Genomic DNA, 15752 nt, shown 5'->3' with positions numbered 1-15752 from the left:
TACGTACGTGCATGGTAAACTCCTCATTCACGCACCAGGATGTGCATCCCATTTCATCCATGTCACGGAGTTGTTCACATGCAGTCAAAACACAATCCGCATCTGAGTATCTTATTCCCAAAAATTTTAATTCCAAAAAACCCTAAAAGCATTAAATAATTTTCAAAAACTATTAAAAATTCAAATTAAATAAGAAAATTTACAAAAAATAGCAGATAATCTAAGAATTTTCTAAAAACTTTGATAATTTTGTATCAACTGAAAAATTGTCAATCAAAAACGAAAAACATAAAACTTCAAAATTTCATAAAAATTCAATAAAATCCTTATGAAATTATCAAAATTATCAAATGAGTAAATTCCCGAAATTTTCTTTTCAAAATTAGCAAACAAGATGAAAGATTACTGAAAATTGTCAAAAAAAAAAAAAAAAAAGGATTCCCATATTCAATTTTCAGCCAACATTTTGCTCATTAAAATGAATGAAAAATAAAAATCAAACACAACCATGCCAAAACAACGTAAAAAGAAACATAAATAAATACAAGCCTCCAAACGAAGAAAACCCAAACACAATCTAACAGAACGTGGTTCTAATTGTTACAATCCACTGATATACATTCCGTTGATTTAACTTTTTTATTTGATTAAAAAATTTAAAACAAAAACACCTAAATACATCGAAAATTTTTAGACATGGTGTTTTGGATTTTTTTTTCTTATGATGTCCATTTTTTAGCTAGCTGGATTGCTTTTTGGATTGTATTGTAGTTGCAGTTTTTCCTGTCACATCAATTATTGAGTGCACATTCAGATTCATTTGCATTCACATCCCCCTCCAAGTACCTCGTTCCTCTCCTCTTTTTTTTTTGCACCAAACATCACAATTAATTGCTAAAAGGAACCAACTAACCACATTTTCTACGAGCATTTGCATTGAATACACATTTTAATTAATTGAAATAAACCAGCCGTTCACATAGCATGCGCTTGCTGTGCCAAACACACATTTTTTATTTATAATAAAATGAATCTGCCATCACAAGTGCATGCACTAGCAAAAAAAAATGCTATACACATTAATTTTTTAAAAATAAACTTGCATTTAGAGACCCTTAGTTGCGAAGTAGTGTAGGGACATAAACAAGCACTGTACAACTTAAGTATTTTTAAATTGATAAAATAAACCGCCGTTTTCTTATTAAGGTTTATCACCTGATAAAAGTTGACTCCTCATTAATTAATTTATAAAATGAACATTCAATTAAATTTTTCATTTTCCCTCTCACATTGCACCATTCCCTTTTTCAATAAGCGCTACATGGGGTGGGTGATGTGCTGACCAACCTAAGTCTTTATTGACCATTCCAGTCATTTATAGTCTACTCATTAGTGTGTTGCGATTTGGATTAGTCCAATCTTTCTTTAGTTATGTTGCTTTGAGTTAGATTGCGATACATATCTTTTTCTTTTCTACCTAATACGAGGATATTAGATGCCTCTTTGTATGCATTTCGCGAAGCTTTCGATCGCATAACTGCAGAGGTCATACCGAAATTTTCCAGGATGTGGATTGCTTGGGATGGTCAGTCAATCAATTAGGTCCATATGAGTTTTTTGTTGTTGATATCTTATCTACTGTATTTTGTTGTTTTGCAAGCATTCCTTATGATCGATCATCTATATGTGTGGTGTGTGTGTGAACCATCTGAATGGCGCCTCGTACCCCTCCCCCGATCCAGTATGTTCCCTTGGTGTTGCACGATTATTCACTATTGTTGGATTCGAACCTTGTTACTAAGGCTAGGTTATCCAAATTTGTGACTCTTCCATTAACACTTGTCCCAAATGATTCTAACATGTGTGATCAATTCTTAACCTCTTACAACAAGAGGTCTGGCCCTGTTCATGGTACAGTTATTCTTGTGACGCCTGAGAGGCTGGGCAAAGTTCTTTCGTTACCATACCATAGGAAACCTTTTCCTACTGCCCGTCAATTGTTCTCCAATAAGGATATTCTGAAGCTATTATAGAACTAGACCCAAGATGTCTTGAATCCTAAGCGGGTTATAACTACTTCAAGAGTTAGTGTATCCATGATTTCCAATCCTTTCTGAAAACAATTATGCCAGTTTCTTTAGGATAGGTATTGCTTACTTGCTATCCACCTTGTTGATTAATGAAGTGATTGCTCACTTGCTATTCAACAACTCAAGGAACAATTGGTTCAGTCTCGTTCTGCTTCTTCACAGAGTCCTCCTGTGCAGCCAGTTCCTTCCTTATCTCCTACAGATTTAGTTGTCCTTCAAAGAAATGCCACACTATACCCTTTATTCCAAACCAAGGTGAAAAGGCTTCAGTCAAGAATGGACTTGTTGTGGTCTTTATTTGAGCGGTTCCAAGAGTTTGTTTCTCCAAATCACTCCTTTGTGCATTATCAACAACACAAGATGGCATTTTATATTAACCTTTCCACAATGGATTTGTCTCTTCCAAAGGATAGTTGGAATGGAGCTTAGTCTTCTAATTTGTTGACTGAAGTGGTTAGAATGGTTTTTGAGGATTCTGTGACTACAGATACCATGCTTATATATTACATCTACTTGCAAGATGACTTGTTGATCCCAGATGATGAACACTTGGCTTAGTATATGGGGGATGTAATATTACAAGTTGTTTTGTATGTCCGACATTTGGAGCTACAGATGAGTCAGATGTTCCAAACATATTCCTCCAAAGTGATTGATTGTCCTGAGACTTCTTGGCATACCATGATTGATTCTATGATTTTGAATCAGTGACAAAACAAAGTCTCTGCTCATGTGCAAAATACTAACCAATTAAGGATAAATCTCTTAGCCCACCTTTCCAAACGACCTCATTTTGATTCCTCCTTCTTTGATGCCTATCATCGCAGATCGTCTTAGGTCCACCAATGCCTTGTTTATCTTATTATCAGCAAATGGCCCATAGATATAAAACCTATCCTTCACTTCATCAATCTAATCCACTGGTTATTTTATCCCTTCTATTTTAACCCCAAGGTACTTCTTAGATCCCTATTTTTACTCGTTCTTTAATTGAGAATCGTGTTTTTTTCCCCTCCTCCGCCTTGTCCTTCCTCATCCACAGTCATTCTTTCCACTTTTCCAGCATACTTGTTAACACCCTTTTTAATTGATTTCCTTAAATTCTCAATTAATCCCTCTTTAGCTCATTCTTCATTTTACGATTTTGCTTACCCATCCCTTCATCCTCTCTTACTTATTCCTCTTCCCTCTTCTACGACTTTTATCCCTCATCCCCCTCAACTGGTTAGTGGTTATACATGCTTTGATCAGAAGATCCTTAGGCGACTAGGTTGGAGTTCAGCAGATTCCCTTACATGACCTCAAATAAACTAGCCACCGGTTCTAAGGGAATGGACGATTGCGAGCTAAGTTTTTTAAAATTGTCTGTATTTTGCTCAACAGTGTTCTCGATCTTCAGATCCTTTAGTGAGACTGATTGCTTACTTTGCTTGGTATCTTGCATACATGCACCGGCATTTGCATAATGATCAGAAGTAAATCCCGAAGTTGTGTATGAATGCGAATGTGAATATTAATCCCAACAATTGGATATATTGTATTTTCATGCCCTTTGCTTGCCTAGCCAATATCTTATATTGGTGGAGAGGATGTCTTGCTTGCAATTTTTCCAAAATCCTCCCAAGAGTTTTGTAGATAAATCTCTATCTGTGGATCGTTTCTGAAATCACCAAGCTCTTAAGCAAGATCATCTTCATTGATACTCATAACTGTATTTTTTATGTTTTATAATGATATCTCTCTTTTGGAGGTGTCATTCAAATGGTTGTTTTATGTTTAGTGTCTGTGTGTGATGGTTATTTTGCTCTGTAATGGGTTCGTGGTGGTTGGATATTCTACTTGTTCAAGAAGCTATCTTTTTGGAGATTCATGGTAATGATGATGGATGGATACCTGAAGATGCATAACCTATTATATCCTTTATAAGTTTGTCGTGCTTTTCTGTTTCTAAGTTATGTTAATGGATAAAGGTGTTTTCCTTTCGTTGCATTCTTTATTAGATACGAGTTATGAGTTGGAATTGTATTTGGATGGTGTTTCTTGAAGATGCTGTGGAAGATCAAACTAAACTATATTTTGAACTTTTATTCTCTTTTCTAAGGTCGCAAGGATGCTCCCTGATTAAGTATGGGGATATGTTGATTGCTGAAATGACTTGATTTTTTGACTACATTTTGTTGTTTTTGTGGACTGAATGGTTGATTTTTGATTGATTTTATATGTTGATTAATTGATTTGGAAGTGTTTGGAAGTATTTTAGATAAGGTTGATTAGGTTTTAGAAACTCATCATAGTTAGAGAAGACATAATGTTCTAACATATTCTATTGATGTCCTAATAGTGTCTGATTGGTTCTGATTGAGTCTGTTTTGTTATGTTTTCTTTCTATATGAGAGGTTGGAATGATTTTTGATGGTTTTGAATGGTTTTAGTTGAGTTAAATGCTTATTGACTTTCTGTAAACCTCTGTTGAGCTTTTGTAGAGCCTCTGTCTCTATTCTGTTGCTATTATGTATGCCTCTGTAAGTGTTCTACTAGATGAGGGTGTAGCTTGGGGAAGTTTTCTAATCTTTGGAAGAGATGAATACAAGTTCAAAATAGCTCAAAGAAGTGGAAAAAGCAGCTGCTGGAGACTCAAGTGACAGTGAGAATGTTAAGCTATGAAAGGACACTGTAGTGGCTCTGATAACCTTTCATATCATAGTGAGACTGTTGAGCTACGAAAGCACATTGTAGTTGTAAAGAAATACCCTAACACAGAAACCGTATGACAAAGCACAGACTGATAAAAGAACTCAGTTAGGGTTAGGGTAACTCAAAGACAATAAATACAGTGAATGAATGAAGTGATATGACTATTGAATATACCATGCTCATGCAACAAATACACTATGCAGTGAATGAATATTGTACCTCGAACTCCTGTATCTCAAGGATCAGGGCAGGGGTAATGACCTAGAGAGTGTGTCATACTCCGAACAGACCCCGAATCACAGCAAAGCAGGTAGAAGGTGAGAGAAAGACTAAAAACGCAGGCAGGACAGCCAATAGGAGAGAAAAAGACTAAAAACGTAGACAGTAGGCTAGCTGTCTATTTATAGAAAATTAGGATTCTAGATCCTCTCCCACTTAACTCTCTCGATCGGCTCCCCATTTTAGGTTTTTGGCTAAAATAAGTCTAGAATAAGCATGTTTTGGGGTGTTTAAGTGGCTAACTGCATTTCTTAGCATAATACCCCCTCTCAGGCCCAAAATAGGGCTAGAAAAGTAGACCAGCCTAAATTTTAATTTACCCCAAGGCATCCCACCCCAAAGCAGCCAGGGCATCAGACAAAGGGTACACGTCGGCTGCCCAATGGTTTACCAAGACTACAGAGGCAATGGTTATAACAATGGACTTGTTTGTTTTTTATTGTTGTTTCTTTTTTTGTGGTTGTTTGAAAAGTGTATTGAAAATACATAAGTAATATAGGGGCAGCGGGCTGATTAAGTGACATATAGGAAAAGATAAAGAGAGTTTTAAACCTAAGTCATTCGCAAAACTAGCAATCCAATCCCTCACACTAACTAGGATAAGTGCTTAAGGATGATAAAAGTGTGTGTGTGTGTGTGTGTATGCCAATCATGTGGTGAATATGGGGAGAGGCAAAAAAGATGATGGTGGGCTTAGCAAGACAAGTAAAGCAAGCAAGGGTAGGGAAACTGCCTTTAGGAAAACTACCATGTATTGTGCCACGAATATGGTGGATCCTAGAGTCGACAACTCCAAAAGACCGAAGAGGAATAAATGCGTACAGATGCATGTTTACATAGACAGAATGTCAATGCATGGGGTAATGCAAAAGGGAGATGCAAGATGTCATGCTCATACAATATGCTATGCAACGGTGCCACTTGGACAGTGCTTCCACAGGGAAATTGTTCACTTGTCTAAGTGCCCTTTTACAATCAAGTCATCCTGACAGTGCGGATGAAGTTACAAATGTCCATAATACAATACAAAAGAATAAATGAATGTAATTTCTAAAAACTGTAAGCATCATCACTGTCACTATCAAGAGTAGAAGCCGCCTTCTCTCAAACTGGAAGGAAAAGCAAGAGGAAAGCACCCTCTCCTCGTCAAGCGGAAGAAGTAGGGGAGGGTGTACCCAAGCCAATCCGGAGTAGCACATAGTGAACAACCGGCCGTGTCTACAAAATTATCTAATGAAGGCACAAACTCTAGGCGAATAGTGTCTAGCTCAATCTACTCTCGGGAAAAGTAAAAGTGGGCTCCCACATGCCACGTTCGTGGTGTCATGATTGGATTGTCCGCAAGGGCAATGGTACTCTGGTTATCGCAGTAAACAACTATAGGAGAGAGACAAGGAAAATGAAGTGCCACCAATAAACTCCTCAAATAGATGGCCATCGAAGAGAGCCCGGTTCTCAGCCTTGGCCGAGGAAGCTGCCACCGTCTCTTGCTTACAGTTGGACCAAGAAATGGGAGTCGTGCCCAAGGGAAAGAGGTAGCCGCTATGGGAACGCCAGGTGTCAAGATCTCCTGCCCAATCAGAATCACTGTACCCCTGCAAACATAAACCAAAACCATATGTCAGGCCATAAGAATAAGTACACCGTAAATAACGCAACACACGAAGACATGCAATCCAATGTGACATCCTAGGTGTTGTGAAATACTGACTGAGTATGCTAACTGAGTAAGCTAAATCTAGCCTCTTTGGGGTGATCACTTGGGCTCCCTTGGTCTTGTTCTCCAAGAGGGGAGTCCATCCCTGATGAAGGTCTCGACGGCCCTGCAACATCATTAGATTTACGCACAACATCTGAAGAGAGAAATTCATGCATCCCTTCATTTAGAAGCTTTTCTTGAAGAGTAATCCTTGGATCAAGCTCCTCAATCTTCTTCTGCCTATAAGCTATGATCAATTTGTATTCTTCAGAGGTCAACTTGCCTAGCTTTTCTTCCATGTAATTAGAAAATCTTCCACCATGTCGGAACTTTGTGGAGCAAGCTGATCAGCACATTCTCGCTTCGTTCTCGACATAGTTGATTCTGAAGACTGAATTGGTGTTGTTGCGTTCGAAGTCATTTGAACCTACTGTTGTTCTTGCTTCTTGTGTAGAGCTTTTAGATCAAAGGCCTAGGTTTCTCAGAGAGTACCAAGCTCTCATAACATGTAAAGAAATACCCTAACACAGAAACATAAACAAAAACCGTAAGACAAAGCACAGACTGATAAAAAAACACAGTTAGGGTTAGGATAACTCAGAGACAATGAACACAGTGAATAAACAAAGTGATATTACTATTGAATATACGATGCTCATGCAACAAACACACTATGTAGTGAATGAATACTGTGCCTCGAACTCCTATATCTCAAAGATCAAGGTAGGGGTAATGAGCTGGAGAGTGTGTCATACTCTGAAGGGATCCCGAATCGCAGCAATGCAGCCTCCAGATGTCGAACACCAACAAACGCTGCAGTGGAAAGCTGGATCTAATACAGGCAGCAATGAGGAGAGAGAAAGACTAAAAATGCAAGCAACACGTAAGAGAAAGATTAAAAACGCAGGCAAGACAGCTTGCAAGAGAGAAAAAGACTAAAAACGTAAGCAGCAGGTGAGAGAAGGACTAAAAACGTTGGCAGGACAACCTACAAGAGAGAGAAAGACTAAAAACGCAGGCAGCAGGACTGTGATGATGTGGCAAGCTGTACGGCAGCAGGTCTGCATAGAAACAATAGTCGCCTAACTGGAATCGACTCCAAACTGCGTGAAGAGGGCTAGAAATCAGGCGCCAACTAATGGAGACAACAATGGACAGCTTCAGGAGATATCCTCCGCGAACGGGATGTGGGCAACAAGCTGAAACACCTGAAATCTGCAAAAACAAGATTGGAGAGGAGTGGAGAGCTGGTTGCCTCTTTATAGAAAATTAGGGTTCTAGATCCTCTCCCACTTAACTCTCTCGATCCGCTCCCCATTTTAGGGTTTTGGCTAAAATAAGCCTAAAATAAACATGTTTTGGGACTATGTGGCTAGGTGCATTTCTTAGCACAACAGTAGTGACTCTGATGACCTTTCATATCAGACATACCTCTTGAGAGGGGTATCCACGACCAAAGAAGAGTTATGGATGAATATTATTCACTATTTCAATGTACTATTGAGAGAGAGTATGTATAAGAGAGAGAGCCAATTTTTCATGCAAAACAATGTATCTATGAGTGAGAGATTATGAGAGAGACTATGAAGACTATGAAACTATTGAAGATGAAATCTATGTGATGATTTCCATTCAAAGTGGAGAATTTCTTTGTATTCTCTTGTTTTTTTTAATGAAGAATGTGAAGAATGTGTTGAAGTTTTGTTGTGATAAATCCGTGCGAGAATCATTATATAAAGTTACATGAAGATTTGAGAAGAGTGGTGTTGTTTTTCTTCTTATGGTTGATTAAAATATGAAAAACATGCTTGTTGATGATACAAGATAGATTTTCTTGCAGTAGATTCCCCGTTCTCTTGGTGTTCCTCTTGGGGCTCCAGACCAAGAGATGTTGGCTATTCTACATGCGATAAAGAATAGCACCATGATTGTATGTCAATCGATTTAGAGTTCAAAGTGATCACAGGGTCCTAAAGTATTTCCTTAGTCAGTCAAATCTCACCCCTAAGCAGCGTAGGTAGGTAGCTCCCTTGCAAAATTATGATTTTGTCATCACTCATACAAGGGGCAAAGACAATGTGGTAGCCGATTCTCTTTCTAGAATGCGAGCATGTCGGATCTGAACTATGATTGAGTTACATGGTGACTCGATTGAGAAGTTACAGGAAGCGTATCTTTTGGATAATAAGCTCAATCATGTACTTCAAAAATTATAGTAAGGTCTTTTGGAGAAAAACTCACATTATCAACTTAAAAATTGGCCTAAACTGACTTAATGGCAAGATTGTTATTTCCCCTACCTCTTCTTTGAAGCTGAAAATTATTGAGAGTTGCATTCTTCGCTTATAGCTGGACATTTTGGAGTGTTTAAGACCTATGATAAGATCAACAAAAGCTTCCACTGGAAAGAATTGTGAAGAGATGTTAAGAACTATGTCATAAAGGGTACACCTTGTCAACACAATAAGGATAGCACCCATAAGCCAGGTGATTTGTTGCAGTCATTGCCTATCCCTGAAAGCAAATGGACACATATTACCAAGGATTTCATTATTGGCCTACCTACTAACAAGCTCCATTGGCATTAAATTGGCTCATTCTACAGCTTATCATTCGTAGACCGATGGTCAGATAGAAAGGGTAAATAAGTTGTTTGCGACTTATCTTCACCATTTTTGTCATGATGTACAGCACGCATGGAATTCATGGTTGCATTTGGCTAAGTTTTCCTATAATAACTCCACTCATGCTAGCATTGGAGTTTCACCCTTTCAAGCGATGCGCAGCTACAAGGTGTCCCTATCCTTAGTTATTTTCAATGAGAAGATTAATTCTCATGGAAAGGAAGAATGGGAAAGAATACAAGTCCTTCTTTAACAATATAAGATGAATCTTAGAAAAGTTCAAGATCGAATCAAGATGTATGCTGATGAGAAGAGGCGACCCTTGGAGTTCCAGGAGGGAGAGTTACTTTTATCGAAAGTACCCAAGTCTCACCATTCTACTTTAAAGGATGGATCCAACAACAAACTTACTCACAGGTTCTATGGATCCTATAGGATCTTGAAGCGTATTTGGAAACTTGGCATATAGATTGGAACTTCCCTCTTCCACTAAGATTCATAATGTATTTCATATTAGTTAGCTCAAACTCTTTTATGGTACCCAGGTGGAAACAATTAATGAGCTACCTCCTATGATGAAGAACTTATTCAATACATTCCCAAGAAGATCATAGGTTAACATGAAAAGAAGCTTCATTCTTACTCTATCATTGAGTATTTGATCAAGTGGAAGGGTTTACCACTTGAATAAGCTGCTTAGAGGCGAGATTCTATTTTGGAAGAGTTTCCCTATCTAAAGGATGCATTAGTGGTTGAGACATAGTCCACATGGGAGCCAATTGTGCTATAAACAGGGTCTAGACAGCAGTCTGTTTTAGAACAAATTTTACTCTATCTAATTTTCATCAATATTAAGTACTCTTCAATAGCTATATTTTGAAATATGGCACACCCTATTTGGATACTTCTATCAGAAGATATGGCAGTTTTTCTCAGCATGGCCTATTTTTTATAGCAAGGTTTCTATTCTTTATAGAGTTTGTTTCTTGAAGATTCGAAGGCTCCAATTTCTTTTGAAGAAATCCGGATCATGTATATGACGAAGGCTTTCCTTAATGACTTCATTTCAATAAATAACTCTTCATTACTTGATTCACTTCTTACCTTTTGTATAGCTAAAATCAGAGTAGTACTCAGTTTCATCCATCCTTCTTTGTCATTGTAAATTTGTTTTTGTGAGCAAAAACCTTTGGGCAAGAATGGATTGTAAGAAGCTAGGAAAACCTGTTTTAGTAAGAGAGTTATTGATAAAACCTTTTCACACCATGCAATTTTTGACATCTTTTATCATAATACAGTTACTGTCTCTCATCTCACCTACTTGTACTCAACTTTCATGGCTTCTCTCTCTTCTTTCCTATCTTTCTAGTATTTCTCTCTCCTCATCACTCATTCTCTCTCCTCTTCTCTCTCTTCTTTCTCTCACCTCTCAGTCCTCTCCTTCACACACACACACACACTCTCTCTCTCTCTTTTTTTTTCCGTAAAAGGTAATTGTATTAATTACGAAGAAGGTACAAGTTTTCATGATTACAAGATACATGATGGGTCTACCCCATCGTGTGTAAAGAGGACACTATCTCTTTACAAGAACCAAATGACCTAAGAGTTACAAAGTCATGGCAAAGACGCAGAGGAAATTGCCATATGCCAGGGACGTAAGTCCTCCCGAGAGAGCATATCAGAGTGCCGGAGAAGATTTATCTGCCAGTACAAGAGACCCTTAAGCCTAGCAATATCCCCCTGAACAGTATAGGCGGAATCAAAAAGAAAAGCATTCCGAATGGTCCAGTTATGCCAACAGTCCCAATATCGCAGAAAGTGAAACATGATCTTCATATGTGGCTGTGTCGGTGTGGGGTATTTGGGCTGCACAAAAACCCAATCAAACGGGCGTAGCGATAAACCAACCACCGCTCGCCAAACAGCTGACAAGAATGACCAGATTTTCTTAGCGATGGGGCAACAAATATATCCGTGACGCAGGGATTCCACACTGGTGGTGCAAAAGAAACAGTTGCCGTTGGAGATTCGGCGCTTGGAAAGGGCTGAAGCAAGCGGAAGACCACCAATCATCATCCTCCAAAGAAAGACCTTATATTTGAAGGGTGTCTTGTTCAACCAGCCGTCCATCACAGTTGCCCTCCACCATGACCGGGATTTACGCAATCCCCATAGAGTATTAGCTTTAGTAACCAGCCATTGATGATCTTTAATCAGAAGATGATACACCTGGTTAGCTGAAGCCTTTTCTAAATTCAACCGGCCTGCCAAGTCCCAGTCCTGCCAGGGACGATCCGAAGTAAGGGCAGGAAAGGGGTGTCTGCTTTGGAGCACCATCAAAAGCTGTTCCCATAAATGCCTGTATCCATGAGGGATCCTGAAAAGCCTCCTGGTTGTACGAAAGGATATCAAGACATTGTGATTGGCAAGGGTGGCATCCACGACTGAAGTTAATCCCAAACGTGCCATGCGGTTGAATTTTGGTCGAAGGTCATGTTTACCTTCCCACGAAAGCAACCGCGAGACTGCCAATAATTCCAATTGAAAAGAATTAGTAGCCAGGCGATTCTCTGCTGGATGCCACTGAGCCTTCCGAAGGACCACTCTCTCTCTCTCTCTCTCTCTCTCTCTCTCTCTCTCTCTCTCTCTATGCACTGATTTTCTCTTTCCTCTCTCAATGCTTTTTTCTGCTTCCACATGCTCACTCACACTATGTTGCTTGTGTGATATACATTCTGCTGGTGTTTGGAGCATACAGATGCAATAATATATCATCTAAATAGGGTGAGCTTATTTCCAGGTTTCCAGACGCTTAACATAATACATTTAAAATGCATGTCATGCCAAACTTTGAAATTGATGTGGCTCTTAGCATTACATTCAAAATGCATGTCATGCTAGACTTTGAAATCCATGTGGCCAAATCATGATGGTCCTACAGCGAATAAAGTAAAATGAGAAAAGTCAGGCACTGTATAAGCTTGAGTAGCGTTCTGCTTTCGTACCAAAGCAAAAAATAAGAAAAAAACTTGATCCCAAAAGACCTCAAGTGTTCACTTACATGATTTATGCAATACATAGTTTTACACTCATGAATCTCTTGCTTAAACTTGCAGACAGTGGAAAATATTATGTTCTTTATGAAATCAATGCACAAGCTCAAGATTACATGAATGACATGCGCCAACACCCTCTGGTTGTAAAATAATAAGCCTTGCAAAAGGCATAACATGTTTCATTTCGTCTGAAACATGTATCATTCTCTTTCTTGACAGAAAAGTAACATAAGTTGGATAAAGATCAGAGGATAAAGTGAATGTTAGTTACAGGGAAAGTAAACAAAAGATCCATACCTGCATCCCAGAATGCACATTTATCCACAGATGGGGCTTAAATGACCTGGCTAAATCCCTCATTGTTCTTGTCTCTGGTTCACTAAAGGCTTCAGCTCCTGGGAACTCCTCTGAGGGGTCAAAGTCCTAAGAAAACCCAAATAACACAACAATCAATGGATACTATCTAGTGTTAACATTCTAGCTTCAGCAATTGTAGCATGAGAATACTTCTGACTTTGGATTTGAGACCAAAAACCCAAGTGAATCTAGAATAATCATCAATAAAAGTAATGAAACAATAGAAGCCTCCAAACAATTTGGTCCGCATAGGATTTTGGGGAGGCATCATTGTGGATGAGATGCAGTTTTGGGGAGGCATCAAGTCGTGTATCCTTAGGAAAAGAAAACCAACACATCTTATCAAGGAGACATCCCTCACAAATATGATTGCTGGGGATGTGAACTTTGTGAAGATCGTGAACCATGTTTCCAGATTGTAACTTCAGCAATGCACAATAAGTAATATGCCCAAGCCTCTGATGCCATAAAAGAGTGGCTTGCAAAGAATCACTGACTGATAAAGCATGATCAACATGATTTTTCAGTAAGCTGCTGATCCTAAGAAACATGATTTTCAGTTAGCTGTTGATCCCAAGAATCAAGCCTATAAAGGCATTTAGCCAATGTACCAATCAATATCATAGAAGGAGTGCTATTGTCACTAGAATGAACAATGAATTTAATTATTTAATTAAATTCAACTAATATTTTTAATTAAAATGAACTCTAATTCTGGTCACCCCAGCTCTTAACATGGTGACCATTGCACTAACAATGAAGGGACACAAAGCATTTAGTGGACAAGTGTACAAGCTATGTCCCCTTCCTGAGAAGTGGAAACAAGGGCCCTCGCTATAGATGGAGCAGCGGATCTCTTATAAACTTGGTCAAACAGCCATGAGTACCGCAACAGCTGGCACTCAAACTCATGGAAAGTAGGCATGGTAGGCTATGAGATCACCTATTGAATGAAATTGTAAGAAAACAGGACCAACTATGGAGGAGAGAGAAACGAGACACAGACAATGAGTGAGCTGCAACAAGAGAGTAGAGTGTACTTGCTGAACTGAAAATGTGAGATACAAAACTAGTTTAGGTCATGGGTTGATGTAACCAGCCTTCCACCAGCTAACCAGAGTTATGCTAACTTGCTCTAGTTCCTGCTGCCACTACTTTAATGTCTAAAGACACTAGGTTCACACACTACACTTTAATAAGTGTCCACACCACACGAAATACATTGGGCACTACCCAGAATTATCAAATTCTAACACCCCCTTGCAGTGCCAATGTCATGAAGTACAAGGATGATCAATCATCAAAGGGTAATAAGTTCAAGGACTTTCGAAAAGCCTCAAACTTTTCATGCGATAATGCTTCAGTGAAAATGTTTGCAACATTTTCTTGTGTAGTTACATGCATCAAACTAATCTCTCCTACATGCATCAAGCTAATCTCTCCTACATAGCATCTCTCTCTGACATAATGGCAATGCACCTCAAATGTTTCGTGCGAGCATGAATCACAAGATTTCGTGTTGCTGCAATAGCACTCTGACTGTCAGAAATAATGGGTGTAGGACCCTCCAATGGTAAATGTAGATCATGTCGAAAGATGACATACCAACAAGACAGTAGGGTTGGCGGGGAGGAACACGGAGTGAACTCGGCAAATATGGAGAAGAGAAAAGAAGAGAGAAGAAACTCTGATGAATGGAATGATGAAGTTCTGAATCATGGAGTGAATGTGATACAAGGGAACAAGGGTGCCGTAGCACAAGGAAGATGATGAAGACAGCTACGAACCACGAACTGCAATGTCCTCCTGAAGGGGTGTGAGGGTAGTGGAGAGGCTGCAGAGAAGAGGTGACGGACTGAATAAATCAACCATAAGGAATGAATGAGAGAGTGGCCTATAAATAGGCACAGTCAGTCTAGGATGGCGCCCCTTTTTGGGGCTGCAAACCCTAAACACAAAAATGCAAAAACGCAAAAACACAAACTGTGGGTAAAGGGTGAAGGGTTTCTCAACACCCCCTCTCAGGCCCAAAAAGGGGAACAAGAGAAGAGTGAGGTGGAGATGCAATGCTTATGCAGCAGGTGCCACTTGGATACTGTCCCTCATGGGGAAATTGTTCACTTGCCCAAGCGCCCTAGTACATAGATGATGAAATCATGCAATGCATAGGAGGAACGTCGGACTTTGTGTGGTGCCGAGAACCATAAGGATATGCCCGTACTCGATCTCGAGAGGTGGCTTCATTCTGACCAAGGGACGAAGGCAAGAAGAGAAGAGGAGGAAGAAGATGAAGAGGATCCCTAAGATCCAAGATTTCCACCGAAAAGGGAACCTGCAGTAAAGAACAGTAGACAGAGTGAACTGGAGAACCCGAAACTCAACCTCGGGAGAGAAGCCACTAGCTCCGTGCATCCATGCTGGAAGAAATACGAAGGTCTCGTCACCAAGTCGCGGCTGAACCTCGGAGGTCCTAATCTAGGTGGTACTTGAAGATCCTGGGTATCAGTAGAAGAGATAACTGGTCGAAGACAGCCATCCCAAGAAAGTAGAGAATGGGTCAATAACTTCATGTGGAGTAGGTTCCCTCTTTGAGGTGGGAGGTGAAGGGACCCCCGTGAAGCTGAAGAAGAAGTAGATGCCCCGTCTGAGGACAAAGAAATAACATCCCCCTCTGAAGTAGATAGGGAATCCAAAAACTTATGGATCACGGACTCTGAAATGTCTAATGACGAAGGAAGTGCCGTTGGTTGTGCCGAAGAAGGTATTTGGAATGCCGAAGAACTCCCAAAGGTGGCCTCTCGAACCTGAGTAGTCGAGGATGGGAAAGGGTGGGGCTCAGAATGAGCAAGAGGTGGGCAACAGTCGATGTCTCTGAGTGGAGCAGACTGGGTAGTTGAAGAAGAGGAAGGAGTCGAGTAGCCACTGTCTCTCGAAGGAGCAGATTGACGAG

The 15752-nt window shown here is 39.6% G+C and overlaps 1 protein-coding gene across 4 annotated transcripts in view; it reads right to left on the bottom strand.

Moving 5' to 3' along the window:
- LOC148041810 (Zn-dependent exopeptidases superfamily protein) overlaps positions 1-15752 on the bottom strand; it is a 129733-nt gene that overhangs the window by 46827 nt on the left and 67154 nt on the right. For 3 of the 4 annotated variants that reach the window (XM_087682691.1, XM_087682707.1, XM_087682681.1), the window contains one exon: positions 12743-12868. The exons of the other annotated variant lie outside the window; for it this stretch is intronic. In XM_087682691.1, coding sequence (XP_087538817.1) covers positions 12743-12868 — 126 coding nt within the window. The remainder of the gene's footprint in view (positions 1-12742; positions 12869-15752) is intronic. 4 annotated transcript variants of the gene reach the window in all.

Source organism: Lygodium microphyllum, chromosome 1 (assembly GCF_053477565.2).
Source record: "Lygodium microphyllum isolate KBCC chromosome 1, Lygodium_microphyllum_v1.1.10, whole genome shotgun sequence".
NCBI lineage: Eukaryota > Viridiplantae > Streptophyta > Polypodiopsida > Schizaeales > Lygodiaceae > Lygodium > Lygodium microphyllum.
Note: the sequence above shows the minus strand (reverse complement) of the source record. Positions and strands in the feature narration are given on the sequence as shown.